Source organism: Orbicella faveolata, unplaced genomic scaffold (assembly GCF_042242905.1).
Source record: "Orbicella faveolata isolate gen_17 unplaced genomic scaffold, um_ofav_v1 contig_35, whole genome shotgun sequence".
In the NCBI taxonomy this organism is placed as follows: Eukaryota; Metazoa; Cnidaria; class Anthozoa; order Scleractinia; family Merulinidae; genus Orbicella; species Orbicella faveolata.
In genome coordinates this window covers 10,772,501-10,794,432 of record NW_028301564.1, presented here as the reverse complement: position 1 = coordinate 10,794,432, position 21,932 = coordinate 10,772,501, and the positions used below count along the sequence as shown (strand labels likewise).

At 40.9% G+C, this 21,932-nt stretch overlaps 4 protein-coding genes and 1 long non-coding RNA gene across 5 annotated transcripts; 2 read left to right on the top strand and 3 right to left on the bottom strand.

The window, feature by feature from the left end:
* Positions 1–1,326: 1,326 nt before the first annotated feature.
* LOC149103219 (uncharacterized) lies at positions 1,327–3,363 on the bottom strand. The gene has a single exon (XM_089273241.1). The coding sequence runs from the start codon at positions 1,806–1,808 to the stop codon at positions 1,329–1,331; it is 480 nt and encodes a 159-aa protein (XP_089129367.1). The 5' UTR covers positions 1,809–3,363; the 3' UTR covers positions 1,327–1,328.
* A 2,086-nt stretch (positions 3,364–5,449) lies between these two features.
* LOC149103218 (uncharacterized) lies at positions 5,450–7,368 on the bottom strand. Its single transcript, XR_016201940.1, has 2 exons — positions 7,096–7,368; positions 5,450–5,827 (listed from the first exon to the last, which is right to left on the bottom strand). It is a non-coding gene; the product is annotated as an uncharacterized LOC149103218 (long non-coding RNA).
* Positions 7,369–12,029: 4,661 nt separating this feature from the next.
* Positions 12,030–12,629, top strand: LOC149103217 (uncharacterized). The gene has a single exon (XM_089273239.1). The coding sequence runs from the start codon at positions 12,030–12,032 to the stop codon at positions 12,627–12,629; it is 600 nt and encodes a 199-aa protein (XP_089129365.1).
* On the top strand, positions 12,593–13,513 carry LOC149103216 (uncharacterized). Its single transcript, XM_089273236.1, has one exon. It carries the CDS (start codon positions 12,593–12,595, stop codon positions 13,388–13,390), a length of 798 nt encoding a protein of 265 aa, XP_089129362.1. The 3' UTR covers positions 13,391–13,513.
* A 1,978-nt stretch (positions 13,514–15,491) lies between these two features.
* On the bottom strand, positions 15,492–16,409 carry LOC149103215 (uncharacterized). The gene has a single exon (XM_089274162.1). The coding sequence runs from the start codon at positions 16,392–16,394 to the stop codon at positions 15,492–15,494; it is 903 nt and encodes a 300-aa protein (XP_089130288.1). The 5' UTR covers positions 16,395–16,409.
* Between the last annotated feature and the right edge of the window lie 5,523 nt (positions 16,410–21,932).

Sequence of the window (21,932 nt, the reverse complement as noted above, 5' to 3'; positions counted from 1 at the left end):
GCCAACGGCGACCCGTCAACAAATCCCGGATTGGGAAATCCATCTCCTCATAAAATCGAACCCAGTCTTCATCCATTCTATCAATGGCCTCCTCGTAGGTAGTCTCAGGCTTTCTCGGCACATGGTTTTGCAGACCAATCTCTCTAAGGGCCATAGTGACGCTCAATACAAGTTTCAAAAACTCAGAGTGAAGAGCGGACGACGCTGATTCGCTTTATGCAGATCCGTCCAACCAATCACAGATCAAGCCGAAGTCACGTGTGTCTACAGACCCAGGGGATAGGGGTATCCCCCCTACCACACCCCTCACGGTCGTAGACTGGAATCCAGTTGTACCGGGTGTATAAAACATGCGAGTCGGACCGTTCACTTTCACTCTGAGTTTTAGTGAAACTTGTATGAGCGCCTATAGAAGACTGTGGATATTATCATTGCTGTGGGTGGCGAAACCAAGTGAGTATAGCATGGAAGTGTTAGAGCGATGTAATTCTGAGTTGACTACCTTGGGAAAGCGGGTGCGAGAGTGGATGAACGATGAAGAAGAAGAGACCCCTTTGTACAGGGGTGACCCTGGACGAGATAGACTTACTATTCCTATCAGAGATGCTGGGGGTCGCTGAAGAAGACGAAATTAACGATTTAGTAATCGATGTGGACTGGGCTTTCAACGCTTACAAACAAATATTATAAATTTATGTATTTTTTAGAAATGGAACTCAGTTCTTGTTATGTCTGTAAGCAATCAAGACCATGCTGCCGCCAACCGCTCCTAGAATTGGGTAAAAATGGGACCCACGACAAATTCGTCCACGCAGTCTCGGGACCGCTGAGAGAAGCCTGGGGATTAGGGTGCGTCTGGGCTACCTGTTGCGGGGCTATCTATGGCACGTACCACGATAAGGAGACTGCCAGCTACAAACCCGTCTTTCTGGGAAACCATTACGAAGAAGCCATGTCACGTGTCAAACATGTCAAATCTTTCTTTTATGATGAAGAAGAAAAAAAAGAGGGCGCCGGTCATTAGGATCGTGCACATGTCCCACCCTGTAATCAAGTGTAGTGTAGTGTCCAATAAAAAGTTGTTTTTGTTCTATTTTTCAGACTCAATGTCATTTCCTAACCCAAAATATATGTGGTGTAAGGAAGGATTCACCCCCAATCACAGTATCAACGACTACTTCCTGACCACGTGTTGCGACCAATTCTATCACGGAACCTGTAGAGCCCTTCACAATTGGTGGCTGCACCCTACCCAAAGACTCTGCCCTCATTGTAAAACCGTGAATTTCGGAGAACCTCACCATGACATCCCACAAACCAGTGTTTTTTCACTCTGGTGGTGACGTCATCGTTTTGATAAATGCTTGGTACGCCAAGTCTTCTCTGTTTTCCAGACCGCTCCTCCACTCTTTCCATCCGGCCTCAAAACTATCCGGCAACCTCTCCAAACACACGGGGTCCTTATCCGTCAGAGACTCGTCACTAAGCATCCTCCTAGACATGGCTTGTCTGAACCTGATCACCTCATCCGCCAGCTTCGTCATTTCTTTCTTCAGGAGGTTATCCGTACTGTCACTAACGGCGCTTTTCATAATCTTTCCAAGAAGATTATCCTTCACAGCCTTCAACACTCTCGCCGCAAATTCATCTCTCGGAATTTCGTCTGGCAACTCTCCCGCAGGAATCTCAATCACCTCCACCTTCGTCTTGCTCTCCTCTGAGGCCATCTTCTTGTTGTCGATCTCGAAACAACAATACCAACTCCCCAAACTCAACACCTTTTTATTCACACCCGAACCCTCTCTCATTGGTTCACGCCTTATTTGACCACGCACGTGACACCCTCGATTTCATGCATTGGCTCGCGCCTTATTTGGGCATGCGCGAGCGCGCGTGACGTCATTTCCGGTGGGCGCCATTTTTGCTCCACCTAGGGGCCATCTTGGATTTTAAAATTTAAGAGAATGTATGGGAAAATTATGGTCACGTGGTATAATCCCTGCACGCTGATTGGTTACGGCCCCTATGAGCGTCCTTCACTACTATCGGTCGGGATAGGGTGTTTTTTTTATATGACTTGTGACTACTTTGCTAGCCCTTTACTCGTGGAAAACACTAATTAAATTTAATCATGACTTTTAAGAAAGAAAGCTGTTGTTAATAGTGTTATTATTGTGTCGTTCATATCGTTCATACCCATACATATCCCGAAGAAAGTTCTAGATTAAGACCATTACGTCATCGGAGATTTGTCAACAGCTACCACTGATGGTGCAATAATACAGTTTGTGTTGATCAAGTGATGTGATGTCTACAGTAAGAAAAGAATCATCAATGACTGCTTTGGAATGTGCACTGCGTTCCGACGGTAGTGCTAAGCGAACAGTTAAATTTTAAAAGCGCGGTTATAAGATCTAACAGATCTTCTTGTGCAAATTAATTGACACTAATCTTGATCAAACTACATGCGATAACTTCAGAGAATTCAATAACATACATTTACAACAAGATTGACAAAATAACGTCAACATCGACGCAGACTATAAACAGTAAGTGTTGACTAATCAGATGATTAACTCCGCAAACGTGCTATTAACGTAAGGAAACCGGCAAAAAAATGACAATTTTCCGCTAATTTTTCAAAAACATCAACTGAGCAACAAGCAGTACCTTTATCGGCCTCAGGTGAAAATTGTGCGCTCAAGAGACGATAAAACTGAATGCGTTTATGGGAATCAATGCGTCGGAATGCATTTCAAGAAAAGTTGAACGAGATTGCTGCATGGAAACCACTGACCCCGCGCAACGCCTTGGAGCAGCCTGCAAAAAACTTGCGTCAACACAGGAAATTATGAACATTTTGGCTGATAAATAAATGTATTCACGCAATTGTTTTGAGAGACATAGCCAAAATACAACCCAGAAAAGAGAGATCTTAAAATGAGGCGGAAAAAAGTTACTTTACAATTTTCGATTTTGAAAAAGTGTCCAATATTGATGACGCAAGTAATTCAAGTGCGTGTATACAAATCTGAAAAATGTGAACTGATTTCTTTGAAATTTGATTCTGATATTTCTGGCATAATGAGCAACAGGTAACCAGCATATAAGGGAAGTTTTTGGTTGCTGGCATGGAGGATTTGGGCCACACAGCCAGTAACAAAGTATTAATATTCAGTTAAGGAAAGGTATCAAACCCGTGCGTTTCACCCTGGCACCAGCTTAACCTCGCAGAAAGCTAATATCACGAGTTAGCCAAGGATAACAAACCGACCCACAAACCCTGCTTTGAACAACGAAATTTCACCCTAGGTTTGAGATTTCTACAGATTAGCTCTAATCCAAGGTTAATTAAACCCTCTTTTGCACAACTGGTCTGTGAAGGTTGTATATAGTCTGAAGAAGGCTATCATTTTCTCGACTCGCAGCCAAAAAATCTAGACACGCAGATTGATCAGAAACCCTGAACAAGACTTTAATGGTCCTGTCACTACCAGTGACGGATTTAACATCTTTGCTTGTTTACTGCAAACGTCACCTCAATACTCTTAAAACGAATATAGGTCAAATTAACCTGAATATTCTTTATATTCTCCATAATCTAAACTACTTTCGAAGTGCGCCGCACAAACATGTCTAGATAATTGCAACGGTCTGACACATCAAAACAACTCAGCATTGTTCAAACAAATATCCGAATACTGCATGTGTTCAGTTGTGCACGTTACTATCGAAAAACTCGAAGAAAAGCTTAGAACTGGATGTTGGTATGTTTTAATTTGCAACGGAAGCTCTTCTCAATGCAACTACAGAAAAGAGTCGACCCAATTCAATATGAGAGTCAAAGAAAGTTATCAAATTTTTGTGTAATTTTCTGAATTCTCGTAATTGACGGTCTTCTGCCACTTTCTTGACTTTCCTTAGCTTACTACAAAGTGCATAAGGTCTCTTTGGAGAATGTGAAAAATCATCACGAGAAATAGATATGACATTCATTACTGAACATGGTTAAATGAGCATGCATTTCTTGGGCATTACAAATTTATACACATTTTCCAACGGGCTATATCAGTGTTACAAAAGTCCGAAATAATAGATCTCTGCTAAAGACTTGCATGTGAGCGTTTTAACCAGCCAGGCTCGATACAAGAACACAAGAACACAAGATCCACAGAATGCTTCTTTTAACAATATATTATAATTATGAGAAAATCAAAAGTGAAAGTGCTTCGGTTGGCGTTAAACCTTACAACCCATGCTATCCGCCTGATAAAGTAAATTGAGAACCTTCCAAATTTTCCAGTTTTCTAGCTTTGTGAATTCGAATTTTGCTTCTCCTCGAATTCATGACGACTTTTGAACAACTGGCAAAGTCTCTATAATATCAGTAATGGCAATCATTCCACAATAGACGCATTCCACAATAAGTGTTGGTCTATTAATTATGAGAAGTCTTTTTCAAGTTCATTGTCACTCAACTTGATCAAAGTATTAAACTGCATATGATAACCACAGAGAATTCGACAACATACATTTACAGCAAGATGATAAAGAACGCAAGCATTGAAAACAGACCGTAAACATTAGATTGTTCAATGATCAGTTGATTAACTCCTCATCTCTTAAACAAGCTATAAACATAAAGAAACCCTGCAAAAGTACAATTGCCTGTTGATTTACCTCAGAGAGACATCAACTGAGCGACATGCAGTACCTTGATCGACTTGATCGGCCCCTGGCAAAAACTCTGCCGCTAGATTAATACGATTAAACTGAATGACGCAATGTCGGTGAATTTATGGAAAGCGGAATATGCGTCGGCGTGCATTCTCAGAAACGGTTCACAGGAAATTCGAGAGAATGGAACAAACTGATCACGTAACGCCTTCGGGCATCCTATATAAAACCTAAAACTAAAGTCGCACAAGGACCAAATTGGTCCACAATCATAGTTTCCGTATCATTCATTAACTGGAAGCATTGCTATTCCCACTCGAAGGGATGTTTGGTCACTGCTGGATACCTTACAGCACTTATTATACCCAGTGAAACAATGGGCCTCCTACAAATATGGCTGCATATAATTACAATGGTCCGAACAAGACAATTCAGCATTCTTTAAGTGATCTAGATTCGAAATTGAAATTACCGAATACTGTATTCAATTTCCACACTAATCTCGAACATAAGCTTAAAACTGCATGTTCGTATATTTCAGTTTGCAACAGACGGCGCTCTCAATGCACCTACAGAAAAAGGTCGACCCAACTCAATATGTGAGCCAGAGGAAGTTGTCAAATGTGTGAATAATTTTCTGAAGTCTCGTAATTGGCGGTCTGACGCCACTTTCTTGACTTTCGGTAGCTTAATACAAAGTGCGTAAAATATCTCTTGGCGAATGTGAAAAATCATCACTAGAAATAGATGACATTCATTAGTAAATATTAAATTTCCTTTCTGTTCATAGTTAAATGAGCTGCATTTCTTGTCCATTTTCACTATTCCTTAAATTTATACACATTTCATTACTGACCATGCCAGTGTTACAAAAGTCCGAAATAATAGGTTTGTGTCCCGACTTATGCGCTTTTTAATAAGCTATTCTCGATTCAAATCTCTTCAACCCACCGGGCTGGCTTTTTGTACATTGTATTATAATTATGGAAAAGCAAAAGTGAAATTGCTTCGGTAAGGGAAAACTTACTACCCGCTAAATAAAACAGATAGTTAATTTTGCAAAGCTTACCTTGTTAAACTATACTTTTGATCAGTTCTTGCTTACCAACTTTGTGAATTCGAATTTTGCTCCTCCTCGAACTCGACACAACTGATGGAAAAATAGACGAAGTCTCAATGTTGTAACATCAGCATTGGAAAGCATACATTCCACAGCGCTCGGTGATTATCAAGTTACCAGTGTTTTTCAAATTAATTGTCACTAATACATACATTGAAACAAGATTGACAAACTACTGATTCTGTAACAACGCCAACATTGAAAGCAGACTATAAACAATAAGTATTGTCTTATCAGTTGATTAGCTCCGCAAACATGCTACAAACCAAAGGGAACCGTCAAAAAAGGACAATTGCTCGCTAATTTTTCAAGAGACATCAAATGAGGAACAAACAGTACATTTCTGGACTCTAGGTAAAAATTGTGCGCTCAATTGACGATAAAACTAAATGATTTTATGGGAATCTATGTGTCGGAGTGCATTTCAAGAAGCGTTGCACATGAATGGAACCAATCGATTACGCGTAACGCCTTCGGGCAGCCTGCATAAAACTTAGACAGGCTCTCAGTAAGTCGTCGTCTCCAAATTCGTCAACACGGAATATTATAAACATTTTACCCGATGAATAAATGTATGCATGCTATCAATTGTTTTGCGACACATAACAAACAACTTTCCAGAAAAAAAGATCTTAAAATTAGGCGTCGAGAAAAGGTACTTTACAATTTTCGATTTTGAAATGGCCCCAAATTATGATTGCGCAAGTAATTAAAGTGCGTGTATGGAAATCTGAAAATCGTGGATTAATTTCTCTGAAATTTGATTTCTGACATTTCTCGAGTTAGCCAGGAATAACGAACCAACGCACAAACCCTGCTTTCAACAAGGTTTCACCTTGGTTAGAGAATTCTACAGATTAACTCTAATCCAAGGTTTATTTAACCCTCTTTTGAACAACCGGACTGTGAAGGTTGACTTTAGCTCAGTTTTCGTTTGCCATCTTTATGAATTCGGAATCTCCTTCTCTTCAAGGCACTGCCTGGAATTCATTGGCCGTAGAAAGCATTCCTAAACCTGCATTACGCAGTATTAGTTGATTATGAAGTTCCATTCTTTTTCAAGTTGTCACTAAATTTGATCAAATTGTTAAACAAGATACGATAACTACAAAGGAGTTAGTACGTGTATCTACGGATTGGAAGAACGCCAACAAGTGTAAAGAGTAGTTTTTTATTGATCACTTGATTAACTCCGAACCTCTTAACCATGGTGTAAATTAACGTCAAGAAAGTCGGGAAAAAGAGCAATTTACCGCTAATTTGTCTTTATGAGACATCAAATGAGAGATATACGGTACCTTAATCCACTCCAGGTCAAACCTGCGCACCCAATTCACGATGAAACTACATGACTTGACAGAATCTATGGAAAGCAGATTGTACGTCGTGCATAACGAATGGAACAAACCCGGGGGGGGGGGGCACTGCCATATATGGGCTATATAGGTATGTGCCGCTGTGAAGGGTATGGTTTTCAAGCAGTTTACTCTAGGATAGGGTATATAAATCAGAGCGTTTGGGTCTAGAATAGGGTATCATTTTTCACCAAACTGACTAGTTGGTTGAAGATGTTATCTAGACTAAGGAAACTAAGGAAACTAAAGTCGCACTCGGACCAGGCTGGTCCACATTGCCAGTACTAATCGCAGTTTCCGTATCATTCAGAGACTGAGAACATTGCTACTCACTCTCGAAGGGATGTTTGTTCGGCACGTCGGTATACTTTGCAACACTTATGTCCATCGAAACAATGCACCTCCATAAGCTACATGCATGGCTAGATAATTACATTGGTCTGTCACCAGACAGCTCATTGTTGCTTAAGTGAAAAGACTCGAAATCGAAATTGTTGAGTCGATTTTCAATCGTGACTATAATTCCAAAAATCTGAACTTGGCGGTCTTCTAAATGTACCTAGTGAAAAAAAGTCGATCCAACTCAATATGTGAGTCAGAGAAGTTGTCAAATTCTCGAGTAATTTTCTGATGTCTGGCTGCCTAACACGTTTTGCATCAGCGAGGCTCGATACAAGAACGCAAGAACACAAGACCCACAGAACGCTTTTGTTAACAATGTATTATGACTATGTAAGATCAAAAGTGAAAGTGCTTCGGTAGGCGAAACGTATTACCTGCTCGATAAAACTGATAGAACGTGAGACTTTCATATAAATTCATCCTTTTGAACTAAACATTTGCCCAGTTTTCCAATTCTTTTTCGCTTCAGCACAAATGCAAAACTGGCTAAGTCTTTTGTTAGAAGTGGAAAGCATTTTTGAACCCGCGTTTCGCAGCCTTTTTTGATTATGAAGTTACTAGTCTTTTTCAAGTTGCCACTTACCTTGACATAAGAATTGAACTACATACAATAACTTCAGAGAATTCGTAACATACATTGACAATAACGTTGATAAATTATACTGCCTGCCAAGAACGCCAACATCAGAATGTAAGCAGTCACAGTTTAAAATTTATCATTTGATTAACTCCGAATCTCCGAAACATGCCATGAACGTCAAGAAAGTACAACTGACTGCTAGTTTAGCTTAATGAGACATCAACTGAGGGACACACAGTACCCTATAATCGGCTCCAGGTGAAATTTGCGCACTCAATGGAGGATAACACTGGATGAATTAACGGGAATCTATGCTTCAGTGTCCGTGTATTCCAAGAAGCGGTACACAAAGAATTAAACTGATCACGCTTAATGCCTTCAGGCATGCTGCATAAAACTTAGACAGGCTGTTAGTGAGACATCGTCTCCAAATTCGTCAACACGAGAAATTGGGAATATTTTAGCCCAATTACAGGCATGCAAGAGAACGTACGCAATGTGTGCGAAAGTCAGCGACTTTCCAGACTAAATTTCTCTTTGTAACGCTAGTAAACGCAAGTTAAAAAGAGGTAGAGGGAGTTGCGAATAAACGCTTCCAGCTTTAGTGATGAAGCTTTTAAATGAATGTTCTTGTTCTTACGATGTGATCAGTTGTGATGTTATAGCGATGTTTCGAATGCGCGCTGCTAGTCTTCATCAGGCGATTGGGTCATTGGTGACAGCATCGTGAGACAGACGACATTTCATTGTACACTGCAGTATTTGTCACTTTAATTATGATGGTATATTTGTATGTGTGTAGGTTAGGGGGAGGCAAGGAAAAGTGATCTAAAGTCACACTACCATATAGACAAGTATGGATGTTAATCAAAGGTACACGCACAGCAGTTGGTTGAGAATTAGAGGACTGAGTAGCCTACGAAGAGGCTCGGTAAGGACGGAATATCGGATATGTAGACATGATTGATCATCGCAGTTATACACACAATTTAAGCAGTTGTGAAATTAAATAAAGCCTGATGATCAATCATGTCTTCATAACATTCTCCGCAGTCCAAATATGTGAATTTCATATATTCATTTGTATTCTTCAATATCTACGGGTATATTACAAACTCACAATGTGGCCAGTTCCCAATTGGCTTGATATATAGCTCAGTTGGTAGAGCACTGCACCGATATGGCAGAGGCCATGGATTCAAATCCCGATCTGGTCTGAATTTTTTTTCAGGCTTTAATTTCACAACCGCTTAAGTTGTGCGTATAACTGCGATGATCAATCACGTCTTCATACAAGCAACACCGTGAAAGCACTTTTAAAAACAATGAACACGCACAATTGGTTTAAAATTGCCCATGATGATTTCTTATTTGCCAGTTGCACTATCTGCCTGGAACCTTAAGCCATGTGTCTTCTTGTAAAATAAAAAAACAAAATTTGCAAATTTTTTTCTGGGTCTGCGCAGCATGGCCTCAGTAGTGTGCCATCGATCGATAAACTCCAGCAGTTTTGCAGTGGACTTCCGGCACTGTGAACAGTTTCTGCAAACGACTGTTCATCAATGCAATTCTGGTCCAGTTCTCCAAAAAGTGGTTGAACCTGTCTTATGTGTCATTCAGCAACTTTAAAAAGTGAGGATAAAGAGCTTGAAAGAGGTCGCGAGGCCTCATGATTAGTGCGCATGCCTCCGGATCGAGCGGTACGAGCTCGGGCCATGGCCGTGGAAATTGTGTTGCGTTCTTAGACAAGACCTTTTACTCTCAGACTGCCCCTCTTCACGCAGGCTTATAGACCGGTACCGGCGAATTTAACTCTGGGGGTAACCCTTCGATGGACTGGCATCCCATCCAGGGGAGTGGAGGGGGGGGGGGTAGAAATATTCCTGGTCGCTTTATGCTACAGACCTGCGACAAAACCGAATGGAAGCCAACACAATTGCTTCCGAGCCTCTCCACGGTTTGCGACTAAAGTCGATCAGGTCAGTGGAAGAATTCAACATTAGAAATGATGGGGAATACCGTATCCCCAACAGTCGCTACACCGTGGACGGCTACGATGCAACTACGAACACCGTCTGCGAATTTCAAGGTTGCTTTTGGCATGGCTGTCGTAAATGCTATCCCAACAGATCCGAAACACACCTTAGATTGGAGCATCGCTGCACTGCCGACGTGTATCTCTGCACCCAGGAAAAACTTCAATTCTTGCGTGACATAGGTTACAACGTTTTTTTTTTTTGTTTTTTTTATTGCAATATCTTACATTACATTACATACAAAAATTACCTACTACTTACAATGTCAACGTAACTTACAATTTAATGATAATAACAAAACCTACAATACTAACATTATTTACGATTTTAATAACTTACATTACAATAATATCTTACGTTACAATTTGTTAATATCTTTCATGTAACTCAGGGGTTAGCTACAATAGGAGGCTTTCTCACATATTAATTTGTCACTTAGATTTATGTTTCTCAATTTTAATTTTGTTTGTCAACATCGCCAAGAAAGCATCGAAATAAAACTCTTCTTCTTTTCTTGAGGCAGTGTATAAATAATATTTGGCTATAATAATGCAGAGGTTTAAACCAAGACGACGAGCGAAGTTATCTGTCACGCCATATATTATTTCATTCTTATCGAGAGTGATCCTATCCCCGTTTTTCGAGCTCCACCAATTCGTAAAGAGAGACCAAAAATGCTGAGCTTCAGAACAGGTAACAAAAAGGTGGGTTAACGTTTGTCTTTCTCCACAGAGGTGACATTTATCATGTTCCTTTAATGAATCTCTAAAAAGTGTCGAATTTGTGGGTAGAATGTGATGAATTATTTTGTATTGGAAAATGGCGAGTCTAGTGTCTTTTGTAACATTAAAGGGAAGGCTATAAATGAGTTGTATTGTATGTTCTTTTAGACTAGTTACAACGTCATCGAAATGTGGGAATGTGATTGGCGGAAAATGAAAGAAGAAAGGGAGGACGTCAGGAACTTTGTAGCCAGCCTCGATTTGGTGGAGCCAATAAATCCCCGTGATGCCTTCTGCGGCGGACGAACAAACGCTGTCAAACTTTATCATCTGGTTGACATATTAGGAGAGAAGAGACGAGAGAGAAGTATTAGGAGAGAAGATTTATTACTATGATTTTACATCTCTCTATCCGTTCATCAATAACAATTCTGAGTATCCTGTCGGCCACCCTGAAATTATATTTCAGCCGGAAGACACAGACATCCAAAATTACTTCGGGATTGCCAAAGTCACAATCTTACCTCCAGAAAAACTGTTTCATCCAGTACTTCCGCTGCGTGAAAATGGTAAACTGACATTCCCGCTATGTAGAGCCTGTGTACAAGAAGAGATGGAAAAACCAATGCTACAACGGTCCTGGGTTTGCAGTCACAGCGACAGTGAAAGACAAATTACAGGTACATGGTGTACCCCCGAACTGAACAAAGCCGTTGAGAAGGGCTACAAAATAACTTACATTCACGGAGTCTGGCATTTTTCTGAAACGAGGAAAGGTCTCTTGAAAGACTATGTGAATACATGGTTAAAGATTAAAGAGGAGGCGAGCGGCTGGCCAGCTCATGTAGGCAATGATGCCGTCAAACAGCAAGAACATCTGAGATCCTACAAAGCGAAAGAGGGCATCGAACTCAACCGCCACAACATTGAAAAGAATCCCGGCAAACGTAGCCTTGCAAAAATGATGTTGAATTCCATGTGGGGAAAGTTTGGCCAGCGCAAAAAACAAAACTCAAATCAAAGAGTTCGGGGATCCTATGAGGTTCAGTGCATTCCATGAAAGTGATGCACATGACATTTGCTACGTTAGTGTATTGTCTGAAGACATCGTTGAAATTCACTATAAACTGAAATCTAATGACAAACCTGTCTCACCAAACCTCCACATTTTCATCGCTTGTTTCACGACATGTTGGGCTCGACTTCGTTTGTATGCAGCTCTGGACATGCTACGGAATGTGGCAAGACGGGTTTCAGCCCATGAAAGAACAGGGGGTCAAGTTTCACGAAGGCGTTCCCGACACAGATCAACTGAAAACGTGGTTTCCTAAAGGCGGATTACTCGTCTTGGACGATCTAATGGCTGAAGGAGGGAACGATAAACGAGTGTTGGATCTGTTCACCAAACATTCTCACCATCAGAACGTCACCGCGCTCTACTTGTGCCAAGACATGTTTCCGCCGGGGAAATATGCCAAGAGTATTTCCAGAAACGCCCACTATGTCGTAGCCTTCAAGAATCCACGAGATCAATTAGGCATGAGAAATTTACTGGTACAGGCATTTCTCACCCAATGGCAAGTTTTACAAGACACTTTTCAACGTTTGACAGAACGTCCGTTCGGATACATGGTCTTGGATTTACATCCCGGCAGTTCGGACAATCAAAGGATTCTCAGCCACCTTTTAAAGGACGAAGGATGTATGAGATGTCACAAATTCATCGAGACATCGTGATGAGTTCTTCCCAAGATTCAATCACTACCGTATCTCTAATGAACGGATCCAAGAAAAGCGCCCAGTTGGTAAATAAAGATTTGTTGTACCGATTGGATGGGTTGTTTGCCTTTTACCACCGTCAGTGGTGGTGTCATCGCCAGATGTTTTACCATTTTAAGTGGTGCCACGGTTGTTTGAACGCGTTGGCATTGATCATCGTGGCAGCAGGCATTGTCGTAGGATCCGTCTCAGAAAACAGTCTCCTGATTGCCTGTTTAACTGCCGCTGGAACTGTGATTAAGGGGTGGAACGATTTCAAAAAGTTTTCGTTCAAAATCGACATGTGTCGCTTTGCCTACACCACTTACGACAAAACATTGATCGAATTGAGAACCTACGCGGGAGGACTTCCGATGGAGGAGTTTGAGGGATTTTTAATCAAGATGCAAACCTTGGATGACACAATCACTGATTTCACACCCCCAGTATCTGACAAGTGCGTGCAAGAATACGAACAACGATTTCGCTACGACCACGTCGATAAAAGCGGGAGCACTTACGTGCGAGTGGTAGTATGTGTCATGAAGAGCAAACGAACAGTTCGTAAAAAACCAAGGAGACGTAGGAGGACACAAAAAGGGGGATTGTTACCATTGGCAGCTCTCATTCCAGCTTTAGTAGCAGCAGGCAAGGCGGCGGCTCTAGGAAGAATCTCTGGTGCAGCTGGTTACGGTGTGAAAAAGGGTTTGGAAGTTGCTTCGCGTAAACGTCGACGATGAAAAATAAACCAAAGACCAAGAAAAGAAGTAAACAGCGAGGTGGAGCACTGGCACGACGTAAACATAGATTGGTTGACAAGATCGCCGAAGGAGCTAGTATGTTCTTATCGGGACCCTCACCTACCTTTGCTACGCTGGCTTTGAAATTAGCGAGTCAGGCAGCAAAAGGAATCAGAGACAATGTGAATCACTATAACAAGAGACAACGTGGAGGTGCACTGTTTACTGTTCTCAAGAATGCAGCCAAGATCGGGTACAAGCTCGGAAAGGACAAACGGTATAAGAGAATGGGTGTAAAGGGTGTCACAGGCAGTTACAACAGACGTCCTGCACCTTGGGAAGTATGATTCGATTACGCAGACAACGCCCTTTCTTGGAAGCTATTCTCCAAGAGGCCAATCGGAACAGGAGACACGAGATGTTAGAACATGCTAATTCAGATCAAATCAACGCTGTAAGCGAAATGGTTCTCAATCTATTACGAAAGAGAATTCCCGTTCACCCAATCACCATGGCGAAACTGCATCGCTATAAGACAACGCTACGCGAGGTGGGGAAACGCAGAAACTCGGTCAAGAGGCGTAGAGAACATCTCCAAAAACAAAAAGGTAGCGGATTCTGGCAAGGTTTGAACGACGTGTTCCAAGCATGTCGATGTTAAACACCAGAGATTCCCACGGTTACCCACTGCAAGGTTACGACTTCGTCCCCAAACCCAAAGACACCTTGAGCGAATTGGTCAGGTTACTACAACAAGCCATCGAAAGAGAAGACGCCCTGAAACGTGATGTGGAACATTGGCATCGAGCTTACAACGCCCTCCTTCAAGAGCATATGGCATTTAAGTACGAGGATCTGTGTTCAGCTTGCAAACGACACCGCGACGAGACCGAAGCAGGTGAGACCATCCTGTTGTGTAAGGAGTGTTCTACAGTAGAAGAAACAAAACGTAGCCTGGAGCTGAAACTAGAAAAGGTTCATCAAGAGGTTCGTTACTGGCAAGACTGCTACGAAACGTTACTCCAGCAACATTTCGAGGATGACAGAAGAGGTCATGATGGTACCCACAAAAGAGTTTGACCAATTGGTTCAGTATTACAAAGGAGAAATCACCGACAATGCCTTGTTGGACAAAGCGGGTCGATTGGCCGCCGAAAGTCACGTGATACTCCGTGATAAATGGATTCCAGATTCGATTGCCATCAAGAAAATTAAACCTCTAGCTCGTCAGAGAGGTCGTTTAACCAAACGTATCAGACAAATTGGTCCTTTGTCGAGCAATAGTGCTAATGTCGGTGAAGAGGAAGATGAGGAGGAAGGAGATTTGGTGAAGGGTCCGTTGGAAACCATGTTCAAACAATTGATTAAGAACGCTTCTCGAGGTACAAAAATACCAAAGATCAAGGAAGAAGCTACACCGTCTACGTCAGGTGTTAAAAGGAAGCAATCCGCTGCTAAAACACCCATTCCACCACCTGACTCGGATCTGGGAACACTCCTAAGAAAGGCTGACATTCTCCTGGGTAAAGACAAGCGCAAAGGCAAGGGCAAATGTAAAAACGAGGCCGAACGTTTAAAACCTACGAGTGGTTGGGAAGACTGGGCCAAAGGAAAGAAACTGAGAAGATTGTGTCATTTGTGAGGCTGTCTCGTTGTCATGGCCAGCATTGACATATTTTCTCATGTGAATCAAGGACTTCCCCTGTTGGACCCACCCAGAGGTCGCGATTCTTAATGCTGACGAAAAGGATCGCGGCCTCTGTGACGACAATGAAACAAATGATGAAGCTATTGGTTCCATTTGGGTTAATCTGTTTAAAAATTTGTTTAAAATTATCATCGTCGTCGTCGTTGTCGTCATCATCATCATCATTATTATTATTATTATTATACTGAGGTGTTCCTACTTACATTGTTTAGTATAAATTGTAAATCATGCATAAGAACGTGACGAATCAGCTGCTCAGTGGGTGACGCCTATACTTCACATGATAATTATAAAATATACGCCTATATCATAAGATGACCACGTTTTAAGACAAAATGTATCAAATATGAATAAACAAGAGCATTGGGAGGAATTTCAGAAATGCTCGGTCCACTAATTCGCTTTTCGGAAATTCAATAATGTTCGTGTTTTCGAACACTTTCCAATAAAATTTCCGTACCATTTGCCCCCCTTGCGAAAGTTCCGTAACTCTCGGTTGAATGAAAAGTTCTCTCGGGTAACATCGAATTTAGGAGTAACAAGATATGACCGATATTTTTCTTTCGTCAAACTAAAGCTAATGCACTCGCGGGAAACCCTTACCTTGTAGTCACCTTTAAGGTAGTGTTTAGTTAGTTCAAGTTTCTCTTTCTGTACTTTTGCCCATGTGAAACCTTTTCCATAGTCATCTCCAAGTTTGTCAACTACCTTTTCCAATTCGTCAAAAGTTTTGGCTCCAGCTGCTGAAACATAGTCCAAGCCCTGCAGGGATTTCCTCGTGGAAGCGGAACATACACTGAGAACTTTGCATAGCGTACTGCGACTCATTGGCGTAAAACCCACACCTTTGCAGTAGCCAAGATACTGCAGCACAATGTGCTCAGGGATGAGACTTCTTACAACATTGGGAACCTTTATTTCGGCGTTTGATGAAAGCTTCAATGTTTTCTCACCAAAAGGTAGATCTTGTATTATGTGAGTACTCGTAACAAATGCCAGGAAATGATCCAGCTTCTCATGGGCAATACACATTCTCGTGTTTTTAACTGAAGGAACTTTGGAGCCTCGACCATGGAGCAATAGATGATGTCTAGCTATGTTAAAGCGATACCTGGACAATTTGGGTATCCATCTCTGCAAATCCTTGAAAGTCAGTTTGTCTGCCATGATGGACAACAACTGTCTGCGAGTGCTCCAGTGAGTCGCGTTGTTATAACATTCGGTTAGACATTCCATCAGGGATGAGTCGATAGTATTTTCTTCAAGCTTTGATTTAACGAGTGAGGAGAAAAGCATCTCAGAGTTCTCAGGGGCAATTTCATTCAATAAAGCATGAACAGTTTGTCGCGCCTTTCGGGTATAATGCCGTTTTGTTCTTTCGGATGGTTCTATCCAGGGTTTATCCAAAGAATGGCGGATTGGACTAATATCCCTTGAGGCGAGGAACTTGTTCAGCTTTTCTCTTGGTGACTCACTTTTTTCCTCCGAGAAAGACGGTTTGTAAAGACTTGCTTCAGATTTGGGCCCTGACTTTCAAGTGAAAGAGACTTGATGAGGCTCCTCTTCCATCTCTTCTTTCACTTCTTTCTGTATTGAAAAATGAAAGGAATTGAGAGTAAATGTCAGTAAAAATCAAAGAAAATTCTTAAAATGTGGCCACGGTCGAAAAATCGATTTTGCTCGTACTTTGCCAGTTTGAAGGCCTAGGTAAGTAACTGACGGAAATCAAGTTGGTTTTTTGAAATATCCAATATAACGGCAGAAATTCACGAAAAACGGTTATCGCACCGAAAGCTCAGATTTCACTTCGCGGTAATCCGAAATTTTACACTTTTCAGCTTCTTGCTACACAGTCGTTTATATCGCTGTGAAACGTTCTCAACTTTAAATGTATACATTGATTCTTCCTTAATCAAGAGATAGTGATTATTTTTATTTCTTGTGTTTTCTGGCCGAACTGAGCCCCGATTAAGTAGACATACTTTTCTAATTAAAACAAAACTCAAAAGTTGTGCAAATTCAGTGAGGAAAAACGCTGACCGGTAGTGCTTCAAATTGTCTGATATTCTAGCAAAAGACAGTTCAGCCAATGAATTGTAGGCCTACAGTTTCATTTTTGTGGGATCTACTAGCAATTTTGCATGAACGTCGATCAAAAATCGAGAAAATTGCAATTCAGCCCCTTTGAAATTTGCAATGTAACGCAATACGCTAAAATAGGTAAGACCATTTTTGTTGGCTTGAGACAGGACAATCAAAGCCTATTAATGTCTTTTACATTTGAAAAGCTTTAAAAGTAGTATTTAACTTACAAAAAAAATAGCCGACAAGAGTTTAAAAAAAAGCGAAAAAGAAACACCAAACTTTTAAATCGCACTCTCCATCTTCTCGCTGCCCAGTGTCACGCTCGAGCGATTTTTCAAGGGAAACAAATTTGAAACCATTTTTTTCACCGTTCAAAATGAGTCAAATTTTAATAACAAGATCTTTGTTGTTGATGTGCGAAATCATGCATTAATAAGAGAAGATTGCCCAGTTAACCCGCCGAACGAAGTAAAAAAGGTCCCAATAGTATATACATATTGGAACGATGTTAGGGATTACAAGCTTTATGCCGTCGCCAGCCAGTAGGAGGCTATCTATTCCCAAGAAGAGTTAATGTTGTATCGATAACCAAGCAAACAACGCACTTATCAAAGAAGAATCGAAGTAAGCTGGATGAGTTAAAGACGCCCCGCGCGAGTTCGTTCTTCAATACGGTGGAATTTGTGCCGGCACGCAGTTACGGTCATACCGCTCATACAGTGTAACAAGGATATCAAAAGCCACTAAAAGTCCTTCAGATTTTATCGCATTAAGACATACGTGAAGAATATTTTTGGCGAATGTGTGCGTTTCGAGAAACCGAGAAACTTCTTGGAATCGACAATCTCATTGATTAGGTCAGGAGCCCATGACCGGCTCCTGATTAGGTACAGGTCCAGAAGTTGATTCATGTCACTCAAGGATCTGTGGAAATTACACACACGGCAAATGGAAATTTATTCAAGTCCGTGAATTTACTAGAAGATTCAGAACAGTTCTTCCCTGTGGGCTCAGGCGCGCCAGTGACGACTGAAGTCTTTGATGAACAGAGAACCAGAAACTCTCCTCAATGATAACAACACATATTCCTCCTTGACTTGCACCTGCTGGCTTGTACTTTAAAATCAGTCTGACCTGATAAAAAGCAAGACGCCAGTCCTTGTTCTAAAAGTTTTCATCATTGAAGGAAGTCGAGGTAAGCAAATACTTTAGGAATAATAAATAAATCATTTCCGTAGTTTTAACGGTCACACCCTCAATGACTATCCAGAAGCAAGGTAGTCCTGTTCTGGCCCTCTCCTTGTCACGCAACGTCGAGAGGGAGGGTCCCTCTCTCTCGGCTCTCTCCCGACGTTTCGTGACAGAGAAAGGGCCAGAACTGGACTAGAAGCAAGGGAAAAAAATTGACGCGCGCAAGAATGTCACCAATGTTGCACACAAGCAATTTGCTTAATTACGTTTGGCCACCTTGTTGCAACATCCAACATCTTACAGGATACTTTTGTTTTCGAATTATTTCTTGTTAATTTATTTGAACTGAAAAGCTTGTTAAACCAGGGTCGAAGAAAGGCTCGTCAACTGAATGAGACAGTAGTTGTTGGTATAACACGATCCACAAGACTACATGATAAAGCATGATAAAGAGTAGGTAGCACTAATTTTTTTCAGAAGTGTAAACCACAAAGTAGGTTAAAGATATACCGACATGTCATTGGCTACTAAAATGCTTCATGCTTCAGTGCTAAGTAGCAATGAAAACCAACCGTGGCGTCACAAATTTGGTTTGTAAACAAGGCAATTTTTATCAGGAGTTTTCTCTCATCCCCACCCCAGCGTTATCAATGCAATTCAACTCTTTTCTCTTCCTTTCTCGCCCTGCAAGTTGATCATGAAACTGATACTGACGTCTCTTTTTCCACCCCGATCAATGAGCTGAATGCAAAGGTAAGCTTTTTGTACTGGACGAAGCTTCAAAGGAAAGCAAACTGATAGCTGAATATCGCATAATTTGAAAAAGCGATTGAAGGTTGAGTTCTGGAGAAAGCTCCATCATCTTCTACAGATTTGGCGCATCTTCCAAGTCCGTCACGTACTCGCTGCATAGTAGCACCGTGGATTGCAGTGTAAAGCTCTAGTACGCGTTGTTATTTGAGAAAGCTGAACAGTGCGTTTTAGCCGTCCCGAATATCCTTGCTCCTGCAGATTTGAATTGCTTCTGGGAAGAGTTATCTAAACACAAAGGGAATCTAAGAGCAACTGGTGGGGAAATACTTTGAACGCTTCAAACACTCCGTCAGTTATCCCGAAGCTGCATAAATTATTTGACCTTCGCCACAGATTGTCATTTCCAAGATTGTAGCATCGGCCAAGTGTATCATGCGTGACACAAAACAGGGAGAGTTAGTGAGCGATTAAGTTTGGTTCTACTCGTGTTTTTTAGCTATTACAGGCAATTTCTAAGTTAAATATTATTTCTAAAGCGTTTCAAACGTTAAAGACATTAATAGGCTTTGATTGTCCTGTCTCAAGCCAACAAAGGATTTTTACCTATTCTAGCGTGTTGCGTTACATTGCAAATTTCAAAGGGGCTGAATTGCAATTTTCTCGATTTTTGATCGGCGTTCATGCAAAATTGCTGGTAGATCCCACAAAAATGAATCCGTAAGCCTAAACTTCATCGACTGAACTGTCTTTTGCTAGAATATCAGACAATTTGAAGCACTACCGGTCAGCATTTTTCCTCCCTGAATTTGCATAACTTTTGAGTTTTGTTGTAATTAGAAGAGTGTGTCTACTTAATCGGGGCTCAGTTCGGCCAGAAAACACAAGAAATAAAAATAATCACTATCTCTTGATTAAGGAAGAATCAATGTATACATTTAAAGTTGAGGACGTTTCACAGCGATGTAAACGACTGTGTAGCAAGAAGCTGAAAAGTGTAAAATTTCGGATTACCGCGAAGTGAAATCTAAGCTTTCGGTGCGATAACCGTTTTTCGTGAATTTCTGCCGTTATATTGGATATTTCAAAAAGCTAACTTGATTTCCGTCAGTTACTTACCTAGGCCTTCAAACTGGCAAAGTATGAGCAAAATCGATTTTTCGACCGTGGCCGCGATTTCTTTGATTTTTAGTGGCAATTACTCTTAAAAGATTAAATTTGGAAATACAGTTAACAATAAAGATTAGCGAAAAAACTGAGCAACGACGTTTCGGTGTCATCCTGGCACCATTTTCAAGTTAAAAAATATTTGTGCGAAAAGTAAACTAATTTATACCAATGGTAGAGGTGCGAAATTGAATAAATTAAGATTAAGATAGCTGTTCAATGTTCATGTTCATTCCAATGAGGTGTCAAACACCGGTAATGAGTTCAGTGTCTGTTCAAAGCCTAAACAAATACTTTTGCGCGAATAGAGTCTGACTGTGTGTTAAGGCTCGGTTTCTTCTTGTGAATCCACAACATTTCGTGGATCAAGCAATCGAACTTTCCCTGACATTTCTTTAGGATCTTAAAGTTGTTAGTCAGGTCACCAACTGTATCAACTCGGTGTTCATTTTGAAGGTGTTTTCCGATGGCGGTAAATCGGTGTTCCTCAATGCGCTTGTAAAGATGACGGCTAGTGTAACCGACGTATTCTGCATCACACAGATCACATATATAGTTATAAACAACGCACTGTTGATTGATCAAAGGTGGTTTTGGCTCTTGTACTTTGAGATCATCGCCAATTTTACGGCTTCTGAACACCGGCTGTAGTTTGTGATCAAGTTTATTACTCAAGTCCGAGAGATGTTTCTTTACTATGTCCGCTGATTTCTGTTCTTTAAAAGGCAGGACAATGCGGTAGATATTCTCTGTTGGAGGCGTCGATCTTGTGTCTGGTGACATCACTGAATTAACGAAACGGGTGATGGTGGAGTTCACAAGAGAATCTGAGTACTTGAGGTTAGAAAAGATCAGTTTAAGGCGTTCGCATTCTGTTGAGAATATTCAATTTCGCACCTCTACCATTGGTATAAATTAGTTTACTTTTCGCCCAAATATTTTTTAACTTGAAAATGGTGCCAGGATGACACCGAAACGTCGTTGCTCAGTTTTTTCGCTAATCTTTATAATTACTCTTAAATACTCCAAATTTCCTTAGATATTTCTTGTCTGAAAAACGCTTTACATGCAATAATTTAAAGTTTAAACTGTAGGTAACACGAGTCTATAAAAGGACCTAATTATATCGTTTCTCATCAAGGTCTTGTACCCAGTCTTCTCGTATAAACACATCAAAAAGCTAAGGAATTTGTTCCTGAGACAAGTTTCTGACAATAGTCTTCCGAAATATGTGGAAAATTATGCGTGGGATATAGGAAAAAAAAGGTGTTCATCAAATTACATTTAGTCTATGGTGGTGGGTCCAGATGCGACGGGTACAGACCACTCCCCCATGAGACCAAATGGTTACGTTATTTATTATTGACGACGCAGGTCTGCTCAAGGTTCACTGTAAATACAAGAAAGGTGTGTTCCAAGGCTTCTCAAGAAGAATGACAGTAACGGTCGACCGAAATCGATGGTTAATATATTATAACGTGTAACCGCTAGTTATTAACCGTAAAACTACTTTAACAGCATTTACTGAACACATGTTTGAATCTCCGTTTCAAAAGTGATTGAACCGTTTACATTGTGCCGTTTGCATGCTTCCTGCAAGTATTAATAAAAGAAATGTGGTTGAAGCCTACCAGAGTAAGA

Coding starts and splice junctions, on each gene's coding strand:
- LOC149103219 (XM_089273241.1), bottom strand. CDS start 1,808: ATGAGAGAGGGTTCGGGTGTGAATAAAAAGGTGTTGAGTTTGGGGAGT.
- LOC149103217 (XM_089273239.1), top strand. CDS start 12,030: ATGACAAACCTGTCTCACCAAACCTCCACATTTTCATCGCTTGTTTCA.
- LOC149103216 (XM_089273236.1), top strand. CDS start 12,593: ATGTATGAGATGTCACAAATTCATCGAGACATCGTGATGAGTTCTTCC.
- LOC149103215 (XM_089274162.1), bottom strand. CDS start 16,394: ATGCTTTTCTCCTCACTCGTTAAATCAAAGCTTGAAGAAAATACTATC.